At 39.1% G+C, this 21,957-nt stretch overlaps 1 protein-coding gene across 2 annotated transcripts; it reads left to right on the top strand.

The window, feature by feature from the left end:
* Positions 1–9,804: 9,804 nt before the first annotated feature.
* On the top strand, positions 9,805–11,458 carry LOC129722107 (inactive selenide, water dikinase-like protein). Of its 2 annotated transcripts, none has more exons than XM_055675344.1 (4): positions 9,805–9,933; positions 10,006–10,229; positions 10,297–10,660; positions 10,715–11,458. In XM_055675344.1, the coding sequence occupies exons 2-4, from the start codon at positions 10,034–10,036 to the stop codon at positions 11,280–11,282; spliced, it is 1,128 nt and encodes a 375-aa protein (XP_055531319.1). In that variant the 5' UTR covers positions 9,805–9,933; positions 10,006–10,033; the 3' UTR covers positions 11,283–11,458. The 2 variants fall into 2 exon arrangements, with proteins under 2 accessions (XP_055531319.1, XP_055531318.1); XM_055675343.1 differs by having other exon boundaries at positions 9,869–9,953.
* Positions 11,459–21,957: the final 10,499 nt, after the last annotated feature.

The following is a 21,957-nucleotide window of genomic DNA, read 5'->3' as shown; positions in this document are numbered from 1 at the left end:
CGGGAAAATCTTTGAAGAAATCACTGCTGGAGACAGTGGAGACTAAAAAGGATTACTAATCACCAGAGGAAAATCTATCGCATCACATACTAACTTTATGGTTTCTGTTTCAAGCATTATGATATCAATTTATGTTAGATTAATCTGTAAACCTGGCACCCCTGCTGCCGCCTTCAGTGTGCTGCCAGAATCGAAGTTTGTTTTGATTTTGGAAAGGGTTGCCAAAGCAGGTAGATTTAATTTTGGCTGTTGTTTAGTGTCCCAAAGAAAATAAAATCGACTCGGCAACCAAGAAAGGCATTTGGTTTCAGAGTTGCGGTTTATAGCGCGGCGAACAAGTTTCAGTGAAACTCACAATACTAATCACCTATTGGGTTACGCAGTGTCTTGCCCCTAGCATTCTTCAAAACAGCTGACTCAGATACTGGCATAGATGATTGTAGAACTGTTCCTTTATTGTTTTTCAGTAATCTACTCCTTTTAACTGAAAATGATGAAGATTATTAACACGAGTTACATAAAGTGAGAGTCGCATCTTTTGTTTCAAGTTTTTAATTACCATCTCGTTTAGAGTCCTCTTAAAGAATATTCGTATTTTACGTAACGTGAAATTTGGCAATTTTCAAAACCCCCATCAACTAAGTAACGCAAATTTGCATGGTGGTCTTATGCAGTGTAACACTTCGCTGGATACCTTTCCTCCACCTCTCCCTTGAGCGCGTTATGTATTATACAAATGTTTCCATATATGAAAGAACGCTAGAGGCAAGGCACTATTGATATACAATGGTGATTTGCTTACCGGTTGCTCCTTAGTCGGGGGTTTGTTAGTTGGGCCCTCATCCATCTAAAAAGCGCTCTTATGTCAAAATGGAACGACATTCAAATGCATGCAAGAAACCCGAGAAGTGAATAAATAATAAAATAAATTTTTACTACTCGTACTTGAGTTTATTTGTCATTGATTGTTGATGGTTACCTTTGATTACTCGAAAAAAATGACATTGATTACTTCGGAGTATTCTCAGGTTGCGACGCATTTCGAAACCCCTTGAAACGAACCTCTTGGGATCCTTTTTTAGTGTTCTGTAAGGTTGTCACTTTCGATTGTCAGCAAAGATACCAGATTTGTCAGCAAAACGATGATTTGTTTTGAATAGCAGGTATGTGCGGTTTTTTTCAATCTCCATCCCGCATAATCAATAACCATAAACGGATGATAATCCATATGGTTTAACGATACCCCATACAGTCGAAACTATATCCCGAACTAGTTGTTAGGCACGTTTTATGGTTATTGATTATGCGGGAAGGGTAACTTCATTTTTTTTCCCTATGACTTTCTCAAAATGTGTGCAGATTTTTACTGATTTCTGCCTGCTCGAGCGCATTTTTTCGAATCACGATTAGATTTTCATCAGATTTTTAAAAAAAAGACTGCACAATGAAACCGGTACCTCTTACAATCGCATTATTCGTTGCTCTAGAAGCTAACCTGATTTTAATTAACCTTATTCAGCTTATTTTTATTTAAATGGCATGTCGCATGTCACATCTATGAGTAGAAAATCTATATTCTCCAGAATGGACTAGAGTCAATCGGCAAAACATTTAACATAATCTTATAAGAGGATGAAAATAGTTTATAAATTTCATTTTCGAATAAAAATGTGATTCATTTATTATAAATATTCGGAAAATTTGCGTTAAAAAATCCATCTGTGCCATGATTTTTAAAAACTCAAAGTACTTTCTTTAGTTGAAAAAAAACTCATGAGCTGCATTTTAAATTTTAACAATTTTCAAAAATAGCCGTCTATGACACATGGTACAATTGTAAATGGAAGAATTGCAACATTAACGTTTTAAAACGCACGATTTTTCAATAACATTGATTGTTGTTCGTGTTTCAAATCAACATTTGTCGATTACAATAGCTTCGTTACACTATTGTAATATGACAAACTCCACAAATGTGAATAATTGCGAATTTTACCCAAAACGTTTTTGCATCGAAAGTAATAGATTGTATTAGACGGGTTAAACTGTTGAAATAACCGTCAATTCAAAACATCGAATAAATTATGCCACATTATACCACTGGCAAAGCGGCATAAACGTACACGACAAATAATTATAGCCTGAGAGCACAGAAAATTCAATTGTCATTTTTCAGTCCTTTTTGTGTGCACTTTCTGTTCGATCATATACCTGAAGTTGACCTTCCGTTCTGTGCTTTGAGGCTCTGTTCGATTTGGGCTCGTTTTACTTTTGGCACGGTTCGAATATGTCTAATCACATTTCTTAATTTTCTTGATTATTTTAATCAATTTAAGCTCAACATCCTCCAAAAGAAGAGTATTTTGGTTCTTTATGTTGCCGAAGCGGATGACTGGAATCAGTAAAACGGTTCCTGTAATATAGACTGTTCCGAAAACTATAAATACATCTTCTTTCTTGAATAAAACAAAAAATACAGGATTTTCGGGTCATATTCTGAAATATAGATAATAAGTGTTTCCTTTCCAGTTTCAATTCAAGTTGGGATTATTTTTCGTAGGATACGCGAGTTCTCTAACTTTTCTCTTAACACTACTCATAAGCTTTTGCACAGTGTGTTCTCCGACCATTTTTACCACTTTAAGGTGAAACGGGATTGTGGCCTTTTCCTATACAATTTTGAGGTTAGAGTTCTTTTTATTTCTGTATTTTGATCGTAAAAAAATCGGCTTCCACTAAATAAACAGCACTCAAATTACTACTTCAGGCATGCAACAGTTGTGAAAACAATTGATCAAAGTTTCATGTACGTAGTCTTCATAAATCAAGAAAAAATTAGATTGCAAAATTCGAGTTGATCGCGACCACGTCCCGTTTCACCTTAAGCCAAACTTTTTTAAATTTTTCAACACTGTCCGCTGGTTTGACATATTTCCCTTAGCTTTGCCTTGGTCAAAGCCCAAAAAGTTTCAATAGGGCGAATTTTAGGGCAGTTTGGAGGATTCATCTCCTTTGGGACACATGTGACATTATTTGTTTTATACCACCCTAGTGCATACTGAGAGTGATGTCAGGAAGCAAGTTCGGGCCAAAAGATTGGAGGATTGTTATGCTGCTTAACCATGGGTAACAACCTTTTCTGCAAACACTCTTTCACGTAAATTTTACCATTCATTGTGTCATTCGTAATGAATGGACGAGATTTTTTCCCACATTCACAAATGGCCTGCCAAACGATTACCTTCTTGCTGAATTTTTCGGTGTAAATGGCTTTCACTGGTCCAGGGACATTCTTTCCTGGCAGAGTCTTATAGTCCAGTTTTATGTAGGTTTCGTCATCCATGATAACACACCCCATTTTTTTGGTCAGAAGTTTGTCATAAAGCTTCCGAGCTCTCGGTTTCACAGATTCAGCTTGTTTTGGATTTCGTTTTGGCTGCTTCTGCTTCCGACGGGTCTGCAGACCCATTCTTCCCTTGGCACGCATAACGTTACTCGCCGAGGTTCCAAGCTTTCTCGCCACATCTCGTACTGATACTGAAGGATGCCGCTTGTAGTATTCCTTAACCTTTTTGTCCATTGTGGGATCAACAGGCCCGGGTTCTCTACCACGTCTTGGGGCATCAGTAAAAGTGCACTCTTCACAATACTTCCGCAATGCGGTTTGAACTGCTCCGACACTTATACCTTCTTCTCTGGCTAATTTTCTTATAGAAAGACCACTCACGGTGCCCCATTTGTGCACAATTCGCTTCCTTTGCTCGGGAGAAAGGCCACGCATTTTCAAAATTTCGCACTAAAAAAATGACAGCATCTGTGCCGGTAATATAATGATCATGTTCTAAGCAGTACTAAGCCTCTAATTACTCGGGTAGTAATATCAAGTATCTAGGTCGTCAACCTTAATTCATGAAGCGACACCTCAAACGACTTGGAACTAAAACTAGTTCATTGGTGGAAATATCTATGAAAAAAGTCATGACAAGAGAACCTTTATTTTTGGCATGGTTCAATCTTGGCAACAGGAAAATTCTGCCGTGTCGTGTTTGGTAAAATCGAACTGGGTCTGTATTTTGATGATTTATTTGCACCAGTCTATTTTAGAAGAAAAAATATTCTCTTTAACATTGATGAATGCCATTCATTCTAATACAGTCAATTTTCTTCAATACGCGAAAAGGCAAGCTTCTATACAGACCTAAATTGAGTACGATTTAGTTGAAATTAAACAATATTTATTTGTCTGGTGAACGATGGCTCACTCTCCGATCACCAAGCGGCAAAGATGTCACCTAGTAAAATTTTCCTGCAGTTACAAATTCATGGAAAAAATAACGATAAAATATTACAGTTTTTAAACAAAAATGTGTATTCATAGAAAATTTAAAATGGACATGAGAAAAACACACTGTAGAGTTCAAAAATAAACCACGCATTTTATCTGTACAATGAACCTAATTTATATTATCCTGCTATCTGCCTCTACCGACATGTACAGAATTTTGTTGTCCCCGGTGGCGCAGCGTATTTCGCGGCACCCGAAAGATCATATTGAATTCTGATATTTGCTACTATACGAAACAAAAAGACAATTCAAACAAACAAGTCAAACGGCAATTCGATTGTGTTGCAGTTCGCAAAACGATACCTACGCGGTAACTCAACACGCCCCACTATGCGTCGACTGCGGCAATGTAGTCTTCACCTGGCTTGGCTGCACACAAATCAATATCGAGTTCTACTGCACTGATAGACGACGAGCGCTCTATTCATACATTGCTCGGTGCAGTACTGTTGCCTGTGTCAGCATGTTTTTCTTCAAGACATCAGTTTTAACAAAATTCTTAAGCAGAACGTAGAACTGTCTGATAGTGGAAGTGATTACGAACTTTCCGAAAAAGCTTCACCTTCAAGACATCAAATCAGTCTAGGCTCATGGAAGCGAACATTAGTTGACCTATTGGGATAAAAAGATTCTGTCATTTTTTTTTGCCACTGCTGTATAGGATATTACAGCAGGCTGTTGGTGTCTACTCATGAAGTCTGTGCCAGGCATGCTCATTTGTGATTGGTACATTGTTCGTGAAAATTTGACCTTGAAACTTTTATGAAATTTTCACTGTTTAACAATGAAATGATAATGATAACTGAGGAATCACAAAATTGTCCATCATTTTATCAATTCAACGACATATTGATTATTGTAATCCATCATGTGGTTACACTATATCTCGATATAGTGAGGTTAGACGTAGTCCTACGTCAAAAAATCGTATCAGTCTGGTACACACACTCGACAGAAAACGTTGCTTGAAAAGTGAAAAGGAACAAGGATAGCACTATTACCAATTCGTCAACATTATAAGCAATCCCATCTAAAATAAACAGATGGTCAAGTTCCGATAGCGGAATGTATCACCAGCATTTGTCTTTAGACTATCGGCGATATTTTTTTGCATAACTACGGGAATCACTCCTACATTCTTCTCAATGCCTATATCCATTCCATCGCTCTGAATTGCCCAATTCATCGTCAAATTTTACTAGATTTTCCAAGTAGAATTTTTGATCACTACTAAATCGAATGAGAAAATTTAAATTACTTTTACTTTGGAAAATAAATAGTAAGATTTGACGTAAATTTACCAAATGAAAGCGATGACATAAATATAGGAGGTAAGATGAATATAGGAGCGATTACCCTACGTCTTTCTTCACTCTACTGGGGTACATAATGTGAAAACGGTAAGGTTCATCTTCATACGTTTTTCAATATGATTGGCTCGTTTCCCTAACACAGACATCAACAAGGTGGACGAAATGGTTCCAAGCGAAATTACTTGTGGTGCAGTGACGAGCTTGCGTGCCTGTATTGATGCGTTCCATCCATGGCAACCTTCTTGATAGTGAATTAGCTTCTTTCTTGTTCCTACTTGCTATCTCCAAGGAACTAGCGGCGTTTCCTGAGTGAAGTCACTCGCAGTCAGCTCTGGAATCGTATAGGGGTAAACAGGGTAAGACCGCCCACCGTAGTTATACTACCAAGTTATAAAATAATTGAAAAATTTCTTTAACGTGTCTATTACAGTATAATTACATAACATTTTGCACGTTCTTCTGTTTTGATACTGCGCGAACGGTCGCAGAAATAAATAAAAACAACCTTTCAGCTGGCAACCAGTCAATGCGCTATTGATTTGCGGCAACGGGACTTAAGGTTTTTCAGTCTAAAAATCAATTGTTTTGTTCGTGAAAATACGTTTTATCGCTTGCCTGAATCTATCTTCTTTCGGAAATATCGAAGGCCGTGAGTAATCTTGTAATTTTGACTACTTTTTCGGTCAAATATGAAAATGTTCCACTGGGGGTAAAGTCGCCCACTATACAAGGGGTAAAACCGCCACGTATACAACTGCTAGTTGTTTTACTTCAAGACCCAAATGCCTCGACACTACAAAGGGAATATTTACAGGATTAGTAAAGCAACTTCAAGCCACATAAGACATCGATGTTAATCGACCATTTTCGATTTGGTTGAAGCTTTTCTAGTAATATATTTTAACAAGGCTTATTTTTGAAAAAAGTAAACCTGTTTGATCTGAAATTTTTTTCAGATTATTCACAGTGTATATTTTACTCAAAAAGAAAAACAAAATACCATCTACAACTTTGTCAGAGACACTATACCGATAAAATCAACCGTTTCGGCCCTTAAAATATTGTTTATCCTCAAAAAATGGTGGGCGATCTTACCCCGCTGGTGGGCGGGCTTACCCCATATGAAAAAGATCTGCACATTTTCAATGAATTTTAAAAATTTTAAAAAAATCTGGAAAATAAACAAAAATATTTCAGTTCTTATTTTTAAATGCGGGTATTGAATAGAAGAACCTCTTAGCGAAGAAAAAATGAAATTGCAGCCGCAACTTTTTTTTCTATAAACAGAATTGCTTAAGAAGGCGGTCTTACCTCGCTTACCCCTACTTGTGACTAACAACTTCGTTCTTCTGAGTGAAAGAAGTATCAAATTCACTCGCAATCACCTCTGAAGTCGTTTTGTAATGAGCTACCAAATGTGGAATTGTTTTTCGAAGGCAAAAAAATGTGGATTTGTTTTTCGAAGTCATATTTTCGAAATCTTAGAAATAGTTCAACAATGAAGCATTTCTCTTTATTTTTTTTTTCAAAAGAGTAAAAACCTTTGTACGGTTTGCTTCATTGCGTTTTGTTTCTAAAATTCGGTAGACCTTCAATTTGCGTTTTCGTGATTCTTTCCCTTTTTCATTCTTTTTGAGCTTGACATATCCCATTCTGCCATTCTGCATAAAATTCGAAGAGTAGCACGATAGGTGCCAAGAAAGGTTTACGTGCATTCAAAACTCTTCAAATATGCTAGTAAAATGTACCACACATTCCAACGTGTTCGACAAACTTGTTGTGGAAGCTTAGTTTTATGTAAAGTAAAAAGTTGCCGACTTTCTTTGTAGTACATTTTCAGGAACTTTTACGTCTGTTTAAAAGTCTGAATTTGTAATTGCGTATAAACATTCTATACAATCAGTGATTTTGAGCAGTGTGCGCACTACATCTCACATTTTCTTATAAGTCCAAATCAATGACAACACTCTCTTTTCCCTGCTCTATTATTGTGTTCTTTCCATAATTTCTCGAATAATTTTTTGAAAAGTCACCTTAATTTTCAACACAGTTTACATTTTAGCTGCGTTGCAGAATTCTTGTATTAGGTTCACAACCGTTTTGTTGCTAGTTGGCAGTCCCATTCCTCGAGCAGCGAACGTTGCCGAATATGTTCACTTCTGGTTATGCCATTCACAGAGAATCCGTCTTTGGTTGCAGGTCGTGCTATTTCTTTATTCCAATTTTTTCCGTTTCCTATAAGTCAACTGCTTTATTTGCAAATGACGCAGCAATCCACTTGTGGATGAACCCTTGTACCTGAGTATTCGCAAACATCGGCCTCACTGTACTTTCTCGGGTCAAGTGGAAGTTTTCTTGAAATGCTTTCAAAATAGATCTTCTTGATGTTTGATCGTGTGTCTGCATCTAGCCTAAGACGAGCAATAACAAGACACACAGCTCACTGCAATGTGATTGGAAACAAGGTCGGAATGCCCTCAACGCGTCCAAGAAACATCAACACTGTGTCTGTGTGCGTGTTATCGGTTTGGTACGTTTGACAAGACATTTATGTAGTTGTTATTGTCAAACTCGTATTTGATAGTTTATGCACATTACACACACACATTCACCAATAATGTGTCTGAGAGTCGTTAGTGGGCGCTACGTTACTGGAAGTTCGCTAGGTGTATGAGAAGATCTGACACTTGTGAATCTTGTTATCTCGTCTTTGCTCTAGCACAAGCGAAAGAGTATATACTTCGTTTTGTAAATTTAATACCGTTTCTGTAACAAAAATACGGATTTCCACTCTCTTTTAAATTATCCAGTATTGATACATTTTATAGTTGAAACACAGACTAACAGACATAACACTTCGAACAAATTTTCAATAAAATCATCGTTTGGATGATTGCAGTACTTTACGTTAGTAACACTAGCACCATCTGCTGTCGTGTTCGCGCTGCGTCATGTATTTCGACATCAGCGCCAGCGTTACTGCATGTGTCAAATGGGGAACTACAAAATATGTATTAGATTGCATGACAGCGCCCCAGACGACGTTTTCGCGCGATGGCTGTTATTCGATTGAAATTTTGAAATGAACGTTTTTTGCGGCGATGGAGCTAGGTTCCAGTGTTACGTCTGTTAGTCTGTGGTTGAAAGTTAGCTTAAATTATGTGAATGTTCCAACTTCAATATCAATATGTAAATGTACAATTTTCATTTGCATATACATTAGGGTAGGGAAAAGTGATCGATTTTCCAGAACCAAGTTTTTTTGGTTCCTTTTGATATCCCAAACAACCCTAAACTTACCTGCAGTTGATTGGTTTGTCTTTGCTTGGCGCATTGCATTTCAAATTTGTATGAAAATTTATATGGGAAAACCAACTTTTTTGCATTTACCTTTCTAGAGAGCTCAATAATGCTCTAATAATGCACTATATTATGTTAAAGGTATTTTAAATGCCTAACAACATTGCAGAAGACACTGAAGAGCTAGAATGTCCCTAAGAAGAGCTCTAGCTGTTCAAATTTGAGTATGTCGATTTAAATGCAGACAATCTTGTTTTCTGCCAACATTACCAATGTACCGGCGTCAGTAGGATTCCCATCAGAAGTAACCTGTCGTAACGAGTTTATACACTCAGCTGGACCAAGCAAACAAATTTAGGTCAATATTTTAGGCGTAAATAGAATCTACAACGTGTTTCAGAGGTTACTTTTAATGGAAATCTGACTGACGCCGGTACACTGGCAGTGTTGGCAGAAAAAATGATTTGCAACATAAAAGTCGACATACTCAACTTTGAACAGCTCTAGTATTTTTTTGACACACCCTAGCTCTTTAGTGTCTTCGGCCAAGTTGTTAGGCATCAAAAAACCTACCGTTTTTTATGATACCTTTGGTTTGAGCCATTTTGAGCTCTTTAGAATGGAAAATGCAAAAGAGTTGGTTTTTCCATACAAATCTGCATATAAATTTGAAAGACAAAATCAATCGACTTGCAATAAATTCAGGATTGTTCGGGGCCCCAAACAGAACAAAAAAACTTGGTTCTGGCTTTCTGCTATCAAGTTGCGTTTTTTCCATATAACGATTCCCCACCCTAATATACATGCCGATTTAATTTTTGTTTCATTACTTTAGTTCCAACAACCAAATGAAGAAGTCGCATCGGCTTCATCATGAACTGCCAAATCCGCCCTTTTCGATTACGACTCATGAAACATTTGTCGTAAACATTGTTTTGTCGGCTTCGTCAGCTGTGCATGTTATCATCTTCATTGGTAAGCTCATTATACGTGCGGTAAGTGCGCATTTCCTAATTTACTGTCGATTTTGATCATTTGTATTTTTAGTTCAATTTTCATAGAGTGACAAGTAAAAATGTTCAATCCTGCGGAGCACGGCCTTAGCCGTGACTTCCGCCTTACGAAATTTTCCACGCTACGCGGGTGAGGTTCAAAGATTCCTCAAGATGTCCTTGACCGGCTTCTGCGAGGAGTTTACACCGAACAGTTTACCGCTAGCGATAATCAAACGACCGAAAATGTAGTTGATAAGCAAACTGAGGAAGGTGTTGGTAAGTAAATATGTGCTTATTAAATTTTCGTGGATTCAATTTGTGCTTTGTGTCCGTTGTCATGCAGGAATTGGACTCGATTCGTCTGTTATACCGCTCAAGAATGACTTGCAACTCGTACAAACGGTGGACTTTTTCTATCCGTTGATTGACGATCCGTATCTGCTGGGTAAAATTGCCTTGGCCAATGTGGTAAGCGATGTGTATGCTGTCGGAGCAATGGAGATCGATGAGATCCGGTTGGTGTGCTCGGCTCCAACGGAATTTAGCGAGAGCGAGCGGGACATTGTTGTTCCCATGATTGTCAAGGGATTTCTAGACGCGGCAGCTGAAGCCAAAGCTAGGGTAAAAATTGGCAGCATCGCTCTGAACCCATGGTGTATCATCGGGGGAATTGCAACAGCTGTTTGCCACAAATCGGAGTTGATTCTGTAAGGAACACACTTATTTAAAATTATGTGTTACTAAATTGTGTTAACTTTTAGACCTTACCACGCACAAATAGGAGACGCATTGGTGCTCACCAAACCTCTTGGAACTCAATTAGCAACAAATGCATTTATATGGATGAGTGAAAATTCAGAAAATTACACAAAACTGCTCGAGCACGGTTTGGACGAATCGGAGATAGAGAAAAGCTATAGTATTGCTGTGGAGTCGATGTCTCGGTTGAATCGATCTGGTGCTCAACTAATGCACAAATACGATGCACATGCCGCTACCGATGTTACTGGTTTCGGCCTCTATGGTCATGCGGAAAATTTAGTTAAATTTCAGAAAGAATCCGTGGACTTTGTAATAGATAGTCTTCCAATAATCAGAAACGTAACAAAAATTGCGGAAATTCTCAACCGGAGTGCTAAACTGCTTGCCGGCAAGGCTGTGGAAACATCCGGTGGGCTGTTGATTAGTCTACCAGCAAACAATGCGGCGGCATTCTGCGATGAATATCGAACGGTGTCTGGACACGAAGCGTGGACCATTGGTAGCGTTTTGGAGGGTAGTCGAACGGTGCGGATGAGTTCGAATCCAACAATTCTTTCGGTTGAATAGTAAATTTCAACAGTGCCTTTCAGCTTTGATGGTATAACAGCGATTTTTTCTCGATGAACGTATGAAGCGAATTTTTAAAGGCTAATATGCTGGTAAATTTGTGAAAGTTTTTCTTCGAATGAGTTGCTGTATTGCTATCAAAACTGCTTTGCTTTAAATAAAACTTATAAACTTATCTAACATGTCAATTACTACCGTGGTGCAAATATCAAGGTGTTCGATCCAAAAAATGTGTTAACGCTTGACCGCTGGTTCTCCAAATACGAAGACCTGTTCAGGCAGGATGCCAGAAAACCAAGTGAAGGTGCGGCTTATGCTGCGAAGTTTTAGTGTTCTAGTTCTCGAAAGAAATCTTAAATTATTTTCTGCCTAACGTGATACATCCAATTTCATTCTTAACCAAGTTGTGAATAAGTTGAAGGCGATTTTTGGACTACATGAGATTGCTCAGTTCATCAAGAACGAAGCCCACGATTTTATAACGTTCGCTGGGGTCGTTAACTGGCAGTGTGAAAAATTTTCTCTGCAGAAACTTCCACCGAACCACTTCAAGAGCCTGGTGTTCACTGTGGACTTGAATCGAGAAAGGACGACGATATCAGAACTTGACTCTTATCAAAGCTCGAGTCCGATACTACCGATACCAACATTTAAAGTTGGGTGAGCGAATGCCTACCAAATCCAGCGGAAATTTCAGCAACCTCTCAGATGCCAGCTCCAACTGATATTGAGGCTTATTACGGAAGTCACTTCACGGTGAGATGACAACCGTAACAGGCACGGTAAAAGTGATTCCCATTTGAATTGCACGCGTCTTTTTTCACCGTGAGATTTTTTCACTTCGTTCCCACCGTGAGGTGACATCCGTAAAAAGCCCCATTGTTACCCTGCGATCATTCCTGGGAGCCATTAACTTCTACGGTGAATTTGTTCGAAAGATGCATCAATAATGCCATCCTTCTTCAGCCCATAGCAAAACAGCAGCCAGATTAAGAAGGAAACACTCACGTTGGTTACAACTAGGAGCCGATACCAACTCACCCACGTGTTTTATCCTAGACCTGTAGGGCGTTCGATGTCATAAACACAGCCTCACATACCAGAACTAACGAGAACCGTATTCTGCAGACACGGGAAGCACTTCGGAACCATTAACCGCCTTTGGATAGCAGTCAATGTTTTGAACACTGCCAGCTTGCAGAACACAGCTGAGTACAAAGCTCGCGGTGAACACACTCCGCATCAGGTGGATTCATCTACCACCCACGGCGTTGTGTATGCGCGAAATCATCCCGATACCGTCAGTGGCGAGAATTAGCATACCTCAGTGGTGGCTAGAGAGTAACGGTGAGAAACAAAAAGGTTAGGAGGCTTACCCGAAGGAAAGTAACGCCAAGCAAACATTCAGGTGCAGGACAGCTAAACCTTTATTCGTGGTCCTTTAAGTACGTTTACAGTATCGTTTCGTGAGTCGGTAATTGGTTGGTCGTAGCCAGTGTCATTCGGAGGAGAACATCCCAACGTCTACCGGGAATTTAACCCTCGCATCTTAGCGGCAGTTTGCTGCCTGGCAGAGAATACCTTTGTCTTATGTTACTCTTGAGCAACGATTGTATATCGAGCTCGTGTCAACGCATTATTTCGGATACGCAGATGTTCAATAATTATCGATGAATAATCACGAAAAGCCAAACGAGGAAGACGTTAGTTCCGGATTGCAAGACTTTTCGCAAAACCTTCCGATAACTGTCGAAATGGTGCAAGAATCAGCTAAAAAAAGGTTGGCCAGTGCGTGCCGGAGCTATCCCCGAGATCAAGGTAAGACCGTTTTTTGGTCATCGAGAGTCGAGTACATCTAAAGATCAACACCCCTTGCCGTGCTTGGTGGAAAGTAACCTGACAAGTTGAAGCTTGGACGTTCCATGCGGACAACTCGGCAAGGTGTATTAACATAATAAAGTCTAGAAGTGGATACCAGGTGTCGTTCTCGGAAGAACTGGCAATAACAATTACAAAATTCTTGGTCGACGAAAGGTGCGTTGATCCCATATTGGTTTTAAGCGTCCCTTGTAATCCGTGCATTTACTGAAGAAGCCTGATGACTACAGCTGTTACTTGCCAAAGCGGTAGATGCTACTGGAGCAGCAATCTAGATTCCAGATTCCAGTAGCCCTTGGATTGCCTAGTCGCTATGACAATTAAAAAACGAGTCATATCATTACACTAGACTGCCTGCTGAAACATGGACACATCTGGTTGGCATTACCGGGGCAATATCATCCGACATTAGTTAAGTGAGAAGGTTCGACGTGATCATTGGCGCAAGAACCATACTTCGGCACTAGAGGAAATGCTTCGCCAACCCGAGCGTCTGTTCACCAGTGGTGCGGCTCAAAACAGCCTCTGATCGCCATGTTATGAGTGGTTGAGCAATGTCCTGATGCAGCCCGCAACGGGACGTGAAATTCGTCATTGGGGACATACATGTTAAAGAAGGACGGGAGGCAATGTAGAGACCGGTAATCGGGCGACATAAACTGTACGCCGTGTCTAATGATAACCGGCCATCGGTGCGTGAACCTCGCAGCCTCCCGTGGCATGGTAGTCCGAAGTGCCTTTTTCCACCAAAAAGATATCCGCAAAACCATCAGGAGATAACCCGACCAACAGACAGAGAATCTAACCAACCACGTTCTAATCGACGACAGGTTTTTCTCCCACATCATCATCGTTCGCACCTACCGCAGTGCGAAAATAGATTCGGATTACCAACTAGTAGCTGTGTGCAGGCGCTCAGAACTCTCGGCGGTGAATAACACCCGCCAAAGTCAAACGCCGCGACCAAATGTCGAGAAACTGTGAGACGCCGGAGTTGCACAGTAAAATGCGCAGCAGCTGGAGGTAACGTTACCCACGGAAGACCGGCTGGAATAGCATCCGATTCACCATAGGTAGCACTGCTGTAACGCTACTAGGTATCAGGGCTGCGAGTCATAGAAATGACTGGTTTGACGGCGAATGCAAACAGTTAGTCGAAGGGGTGAGAACCATACGAGAGCTAGCATGGAACGATACCAACAGGCACGGAACAGCCAAAACTCAGCCCTCTGAAAGAAGTAGAACCGGCAAGAGGACCGAGATTACGTAGCGATGGAAGAGCTGTACCAAGCTAACGACACTCGAAACTTCTACGAGAAGTTGAAAAGCTCCCGTGAAGGCAACGTGCCGTAAGCTGATATATGCAGGAACATGAAGTAGATCGCGAGGACGGTATGGCATGGCTACTGATCTTGATACACGAGCAAAAGACAAAAGGATTCCAGCCCGCGATCTCCTGGAGGTGGAGGAGGAGATTGGCCGGCTGAAAAACAATGAAGCTGCTGGAGTGGACCAACTTCCCAAACACTGGCTAGAGCAGTGCACTAATTATCATTGTCAAGATTTGGGAGAAAGAACGAGCACCGGAGGAGTGGATGTGTGTCCCATCTACAAAAAAGCGAAAAACTGGAGTGCTGCAATTACCAGGGACTCTGCAGAACGTCGCCTACAAGGTATTCTCCAAAATACTATCACCATTTATGGAACAGTACGTGAGGCACTACCAGGCGGGATTCATGGGTGCTCGCGTCACCATGGATCAGATATTCGCGGTACGGCAGAACGTTTCCACACACCATCTATTCCATCGATCGAGGCCAGCTCTGGCAAACTATGCACGAATACGGATTCAAAGCGGCGATGGGTCGAGTTATGTGTGTAGTTCGAGTATCGGGACATTTTTGAGCCCCTTTGAAACTCTAAGATGTTTCAGGCAAGGTCTCTCGTGCTTACTGCTTAATATGTGGCTCGGACCCTTGTGAAGATGGCGGATACGCACATCGGACTAAATGTCGAAGCCAAATGGATTGGACTGGTCTTCAATGCATCAAAGACGAAGTACCTGAAAGGTGGGGGTTCACGAGAAGACAGTGCTAACTCAGAATCCGAATTCGAAGTTGGTGATGAGGAAAACGAGGTAGTTGACGAGTTTGTGTTCCTGGGCCCACTGGTAACTGCCATTATGGCAGGAAATTGTGTATACCGCCGCCCCAAATTGATCATCTACAAGACGCTGATTATACCGGTAGTCCTCTACGGCCATGAGACATGGACTATGCTTGTGGAGGACCAACACACCCTTGGGGTTTTCGATCGAAAGGTGTTACTTACCATCTTCGGTAGAACCACGGATCATGGAGAAGACAAGAGGAACCACATACTACAGAAGCTGCTTGGGGAGCCATCTATCGTCCACACCGTTAAATTGGCAGTTTACAGAGGGCTGGGCATGTCGTTAGGATGTCGGACGACAGTCCGGTAAAGATGGTTCTTGTAGCCAATCCGTCAGGAACGAGACGGAGAGGTGCACAGCGAGCAAGTTGATCGATCAGGTGGAAGATAACCTGTGGACCCTACGCAGACTGGAGAGCTGGCGAACTGTAGTCATGAACCGAGAGGAATGGAGACAATTCTTACGTACAGTTCGAGTTCTAGTGCAAAACCAGTGTAATTGGCTCTTGGTGGAAACAAATTTATGATATTGTCATAATATTGTGTATCGTTGTTTTTCAGGATGAAGTCTTTAAGCACAAGGCCACCAGAGTCAGAGTTCAACATATTACTATTACATCGCGTGGTTATTGAATGTTGAAACTGTTGTAATCAAATAGTCACACTGGGCACAGTCATGATACCGCACGCAAAATCACTGGAGAACTGCTAGAACTACGATGGCGATTCGATAAGAATATAGCCTCACTTTCCAAAGGTACCTGTATGACAAAACAGACTTATTATCATGTTTTAAATTCTCTTAGACGGTTACTGCAAAAATTCCAGTCGAATCGGACTCGTAGTTTTGTTTTGTTTTTGTGGTTCGAAAACGACAGCATGCATTTAAAGACAGCGTGTGTCATCTAAAGCCTTACCCGCATGATCAATAACAATAAACGGATGATAATCCATATGGTTTTACGATACCCCACACAGTCGTTACTATATCCCAAACTAGTTGTTAGGCACGTTTTATGGTTATTGATTATGCGGGTAGAGTTAAAGTTTGGCCGACTGTCACTGAAAAGTTCCAATCGAACAGTCAACTGTATTTTCATCATAGTTTTAACATTGCTGATGTTCGATTGAACCGAGTTTTGACAGTTCGATTGGAGCTTTCAGTGACAGTCGGCCAAACTTTAACTCTAGGCCTTTAGTGTCACATCGACTGTGAAAGTGATATCCTCCGTTTTCTGAGATTCACACGGTGTGATCTACATCGACTACCTGGAGCAAAACCCGAACAAAACAATTATAGGACCATTTTATGCCAGATTGTTGGGCCGCTTCGATGCCGAATTATAGAAAAAACGACCCCAATTGAAGAATAAAAACCTAAATTAATCCACCTAGTGGTGCAGAAACCTTTGTTATACTAACTATAATTGTATACTTATTAGGCCAGTAAATCACAAATCGTACAACGACGTAAATCCAATTTCAATTATGAATAAAATGAATTCAAAAGATATTTTCAGGAGGTGAACCAAAGACGATCTTTGAACTATAGCTTGACATGGTTTTCGCAAATATTATGGATGTTATCACTGGAGTATATGAGTCTTATTTTTGCAATAGAGAACCAATTTTTTAATGCTGGATAGAAGCAACATATTTTTTTATTAAATAAACAGAAACAGTAAACAGTAAATAGTAATAGATAACAAAGATGCTGATTTCATACTAGAACAGTAAATATGTATGTTAGTTCGAGGCTGTTCTAATTTTTTAATTCCCCATAATCCAGGTTTGAATACCACATTCGCATTATTTTCAAAAATCACAGGACCTAGAATAATGAATCAGCATCAAGTCTTTTTTACGAATTGAAGCAAACTTCTACTAACCTCAGATCAGCATTACAAAGGAAAAAAATATACCTATTGACGAAAGTTGTCAATTCAATTCTATCTCAAATGCATAATCTGAAAATGAAGGCTTTTGCGACATTTGAGAGATTTGGATTTTCGGGGTGTAGACGAGAACATTATCTTTTTCGAAGGCCTAGGCTGTACGATAAAATCCGGAATAAAGATTTTATAAAACTTCCTGAGGTAACGAGAAATTGAATAACATGTTTGCACTTTGTCTTAAATTAGAAACCAATATTTATATCTTATATGAGCGTAGTGTATCATATCATAGGAATAAGTGACTTTCCACCTGCGCACACTAGTAAACGTGTATAGCCATGTAAAGTTGCTTTAGTTTCATCCAAACTGCAAATGATTGCATCTCGATGTTCACAATTTTTTAAATTCTTGGTCACGAGTTAAAAGTATATTTAGAACCTAATATTAAACATCAAACAAAAGTTCAACTGAAAAATTTTCCAGCTGTTCAAAACGTAGCATTGCAAACAAAACAGCGATTTTTACCTTTGTTATACTAAACAAAGGTTATAAAATCGGTCGAAAAACGCAAAATAGATCCACGATCCGGAGGGCCGAATCGTATATACCATTCGACTCAGCTCGACGAACTGAGCAATGTCTGTTCGTGTGTATGTGTGTGTGTGTATGTATGTTGTCTGTATGTATGTGCCGCAAAATACTAACGCACCTTGCTTACAGAACGCAATATCTGATTTGAATGATCTTATACGCAAATGGAAGCTACTGTGCTCCCCCAGAATGCTACCGAGTGGATTTTTGATTGGTGGCTTAGATATTAAAATATTGATCAAAGAGTATTTTTTATATGAGACATTTAACTTTTAACGCAAAATGGATGGCACGGAGAGCCATGTGTTGCATACGAATTTACTCAGATCGACGAATTGAACAATTTATGTTTGTGTATGTGTGCCTGTACGTATGTATGTGTAAATATGTTGTTTAATGTGTAGTATATTTAAATCGACCCAAAAAAGAGAGATAATAAAAACACTCTCTTTACAGAACGCTTATTCCGATTTTGATGTTCGCTTGCTCAAATGAAAGCCCCAGAGCTCTTTGAAAATCATACTGAGTGCGATCGTTTATTGGTTGCTTGAACTGTAGAGTTTTGACCAAAGTATATTTTAGACATGGGATATTTTACTCTCTGTACAATTTTTCTCTCTCACCGCTCTTTCTTCTTCTCTATCCCTCTTTTTTCGTATCGCTATTTATTTTTCAAAGGAAACCAACAATCATCGACAACTTTTCATAATCTTTATACTCTTCGTAGTGCGTCTTAACTGGTGTAAATAAATTACCCTTCAGCTTTTTCCTAAAAATTTTAACCAGATTTTAGAAGAAACTGCAAGGCTTACTTAGCTCCTTATCTTCCGAAGCTCCTCCCGTCCTCACTTCTTATAAAATATATACTAAATTGTACGTTGAACCTACACACCAAATTTTCATTGCTGGAAACCAGCAAAATTTTGCTGATTTTTGGTGAGCTGTGTTTCCAGCAATCTGTTCAGCAAAATGAAATTAGCTGATTATTCAGTAATGCTCAATTGCACAAAAATGACAGATCGTTTGCTGCATGTTCAGTAAAACAAAATACAAATTGCTGGTTGTCAGCTATGACAATTTGCTGTTCATTCAGCAAAGCATTAATCAATTTGCTGGTTAACCAGTTAGTTCAAGGGAACCATGTTTCCCTCAGGCACCAGCTTCCATCTGCCCATCGGATCATAGCCAAATTACTGTTGAACTAGAGATGTATGATTATCATTTCAACCTTTAAGTTCATCTAGCCCAACAGTGACTCAGCTATGGTCCAATATCCGCTATCAGGAGCTTAGAGATGATCCCGTACCAGCTGCACAGCGATTTGGCGCGTTTTACTAATGTCAGCTTGACGTAAAATATTTTGACATATCAATTCTTTCGCTGGATTCCAGCAAACCTTCATTTACTGTTTTCTGTTCAGCAAATAGATTTGCTGTATTTTTGCGAATCACTGAATCGATTACTGATTTTCAGTAAATTTATCAATGAAATACTGGTTTCCAGCAAAAATTAAATTACTGAACGAAAAAAATACTGTGATTCAGTAAACAAGTGATTTGCTGATACACTTTCAGCAATGTACTTTGCTGAACCATAAAGAGAATTTTTGGTGTGTAGATTTGCGAAGAGTTGGAAACATTTACAGCTTTCGGGAGCCAAGCATTGTAGCAAAATCTGATCCCACAGTTTGCACATGTAACACAATTAGCGATGCAAATATTTTGAAAAGCTTTACCAAATAGACCTATTTACGTAAAATAGACCTATTTACGTACGAATGTGTTAGTGCCACCCGTTGAGAAAAACACAAATAATTCACTGTTTTGAACAGCTGGAAAATTTTTCAGTTGAACGCTTATTTTATGTTTTAAATTTGTGACCAGGAATCTAAAGTTGCTGGTGAACGTAATCGGCAAAATAAGGGAAAAGTGTTGAAGCAACTCTTCACTTACTAGTGTGCGCAGGTGAAAAGTCACTTATCTCTATGAATGATACAATAAGCTCATGAAAGATATAAATATTGCTTTCTAATTTAAGACTAAGTGCAAACAGAGTATCCATGTTGTTCCACTTCTCGTTATCGCAGCAAGATTTAAAAAGTCTTTAGGCCTTAGAAAAGAATAATGTTCTCGCCTACACTCTGAAAATCAAAAATTCTCAAAGATCGTGGAGAACCTTCATTTTTAGATAATGCATTTGAGATAGAATTGAATTGACAACTTTCGTCAATAAGTATATTTTTTTTCCTGTATAATTCTAAACTATAATTTTACGAGGGCAGGTTTGTAGAAGTTCACTTCAATTCATAAAAAAAACTTGATGCTGATTCATAAATCTAGGTCCTGCGATTTCTGAAAATAAAGCGAATAAGTAGAACCGCATTGAATACATATTTGCTGTTCTAGTGTAAAATCAGCAACATTGTTATCTATTACTGTTTCCCCACGTTCGATTATTTAAAAAAAAAATAATTGCTTCTAGAAAGCATTTAAAAATTGGTTTGTGATCGAAAAAATAAGACTCATGTACTCCAGTTATAACATTCATATTATTTGCGAAAACCACGCCAAGCTTTAATTCAATTATCGTCTTTGGTTAACTCTCTGAAAACTATCTTTTAAATTCATTTCATTCATTATTGAAATTGGAATCACGTTGGTATACGATTTGTAATTGACTGGCCTAATATGTATAAAGTGATAGTATAACAAAGGTTTCTGCACCACTAGGTGGATTAATTCAGGTTTTTATGTTACATTTGCACATTGTGGGATCAGATTTTGCTTCAATGCTCCCCGAAAACTGTAAAAGCTTCTTATTCTTCGCAAATCTGAGTTCAACATACAATTTAATATATATCCTAAAGAAAGTGTGAACAAAAGCTTCACGAGCAAGAAAAGAAGCTAAGTAGGCATTGCAATTTGTTCTAAAATTAGTTTATTAACACCAGTTAAGACGCACTACGAAAAGTTTAAAAATTATGCAAAGTTGTCGATGATTGTTGATTTCCTTTGAGAAATAAATAGCGATACGAAAAACAGGGATAGAGAAGAAGAAAAAGCGTGGAGAGAGATAAATTATCCAGAAAGTAAAATATTCCATGTCTAAAATATACTTTGGTCAAAATCGCACTCAGTATGATTTTCAAAGAGCTCCGGGGCTTTCATTTGAGCATGCGAACATCAAAATCGGAATATGCGTTCTGTAAAATGAGCGATTTTTTGTAAATGTTTTTTTTTTCGATTCTGATATACTATACATATAAACAACATATTTACACATACATACATACCAGCACACATACACATACAAACAGAAATTGTTCAGTTCTTCGATCTGAGTCGATTGGTATACAACACATGGCCCTCCGTGCCATTCATTTTGCGTTGAAAGTTAAATGTCTTATATAAAAAATACTCTTTGATCAATAATTCAAAATCTAAGCCACTAATCGAAAATCCACTCGGTAGCATTCTGGGGGAGAACAGTAGCTTTCGTTTGCGTATAGGATCATCAAAATCGGATACTGCGTTGTGTAAGAAAGGTGCGTTAGTTTTTTGCGGCACATACATACAGACAACATACATACACACACACACACATACACACGAACAGACATTGCTCAGTTCGTCGAGCTGAGTCGAATGGTATATACGATTCGGCCCTCCGGATCTTGGATCTATTTTGCGTTTTTCGACCGATTTTATAACCTTTGTGTTGTATAACAAAGGTAAAACTGCTCTTGAACCACGACAACGATTGGGCTGCTGAGGAAATTAACACCGGCTCGGGGACTTACTCTGCAGACCTTCAGAAAACATATTTTTTTAAAATCTTATGCATCGAATCTTATGTATGAAAAGAGGAGCTCCGTAGCCGCAAGGTTACAGAGCCCGCCTTGGTAAGCGGGTGGTCATGGGTTCGAATCTTAGTAGAATCAGGCCATTTGGTTGCCAAAGGACTTAAGTATGGATTTATTCTCGAGCTGCCCACCTTTTCTTCAATCTGAATTCTACAGTGCCTCTGTTGACTCTCCTTCTAACAAAAATAAGTCCCTGTTATAATAAAATTGATGTGAGTAACGTATGAAAGTTCTCTCCAGGGAATTGTAATTAGGCGATACTAGAGTAGTAAGCTTG

This window comes from Wyeomyia smithii, chromosome 2 (genome assembly GCF_029784165.1).
Source record: "Wyeomyia smithii strain HCP4-BCI-WySm-NY-G18 chromosome 2, ASM2978416v1, whole genome shotgun sequence".
Classification (NCBI taxonomy): domain Eukaryota; kingdom Metazoa; phylum Arthropoda; class Insecta; order Diptera; family Culicidae; genus Wyeomyia; species Wyeomyia smithii.
This window is presented reverse-complemented; position numbering and strand designations above follow the sequence as displayed.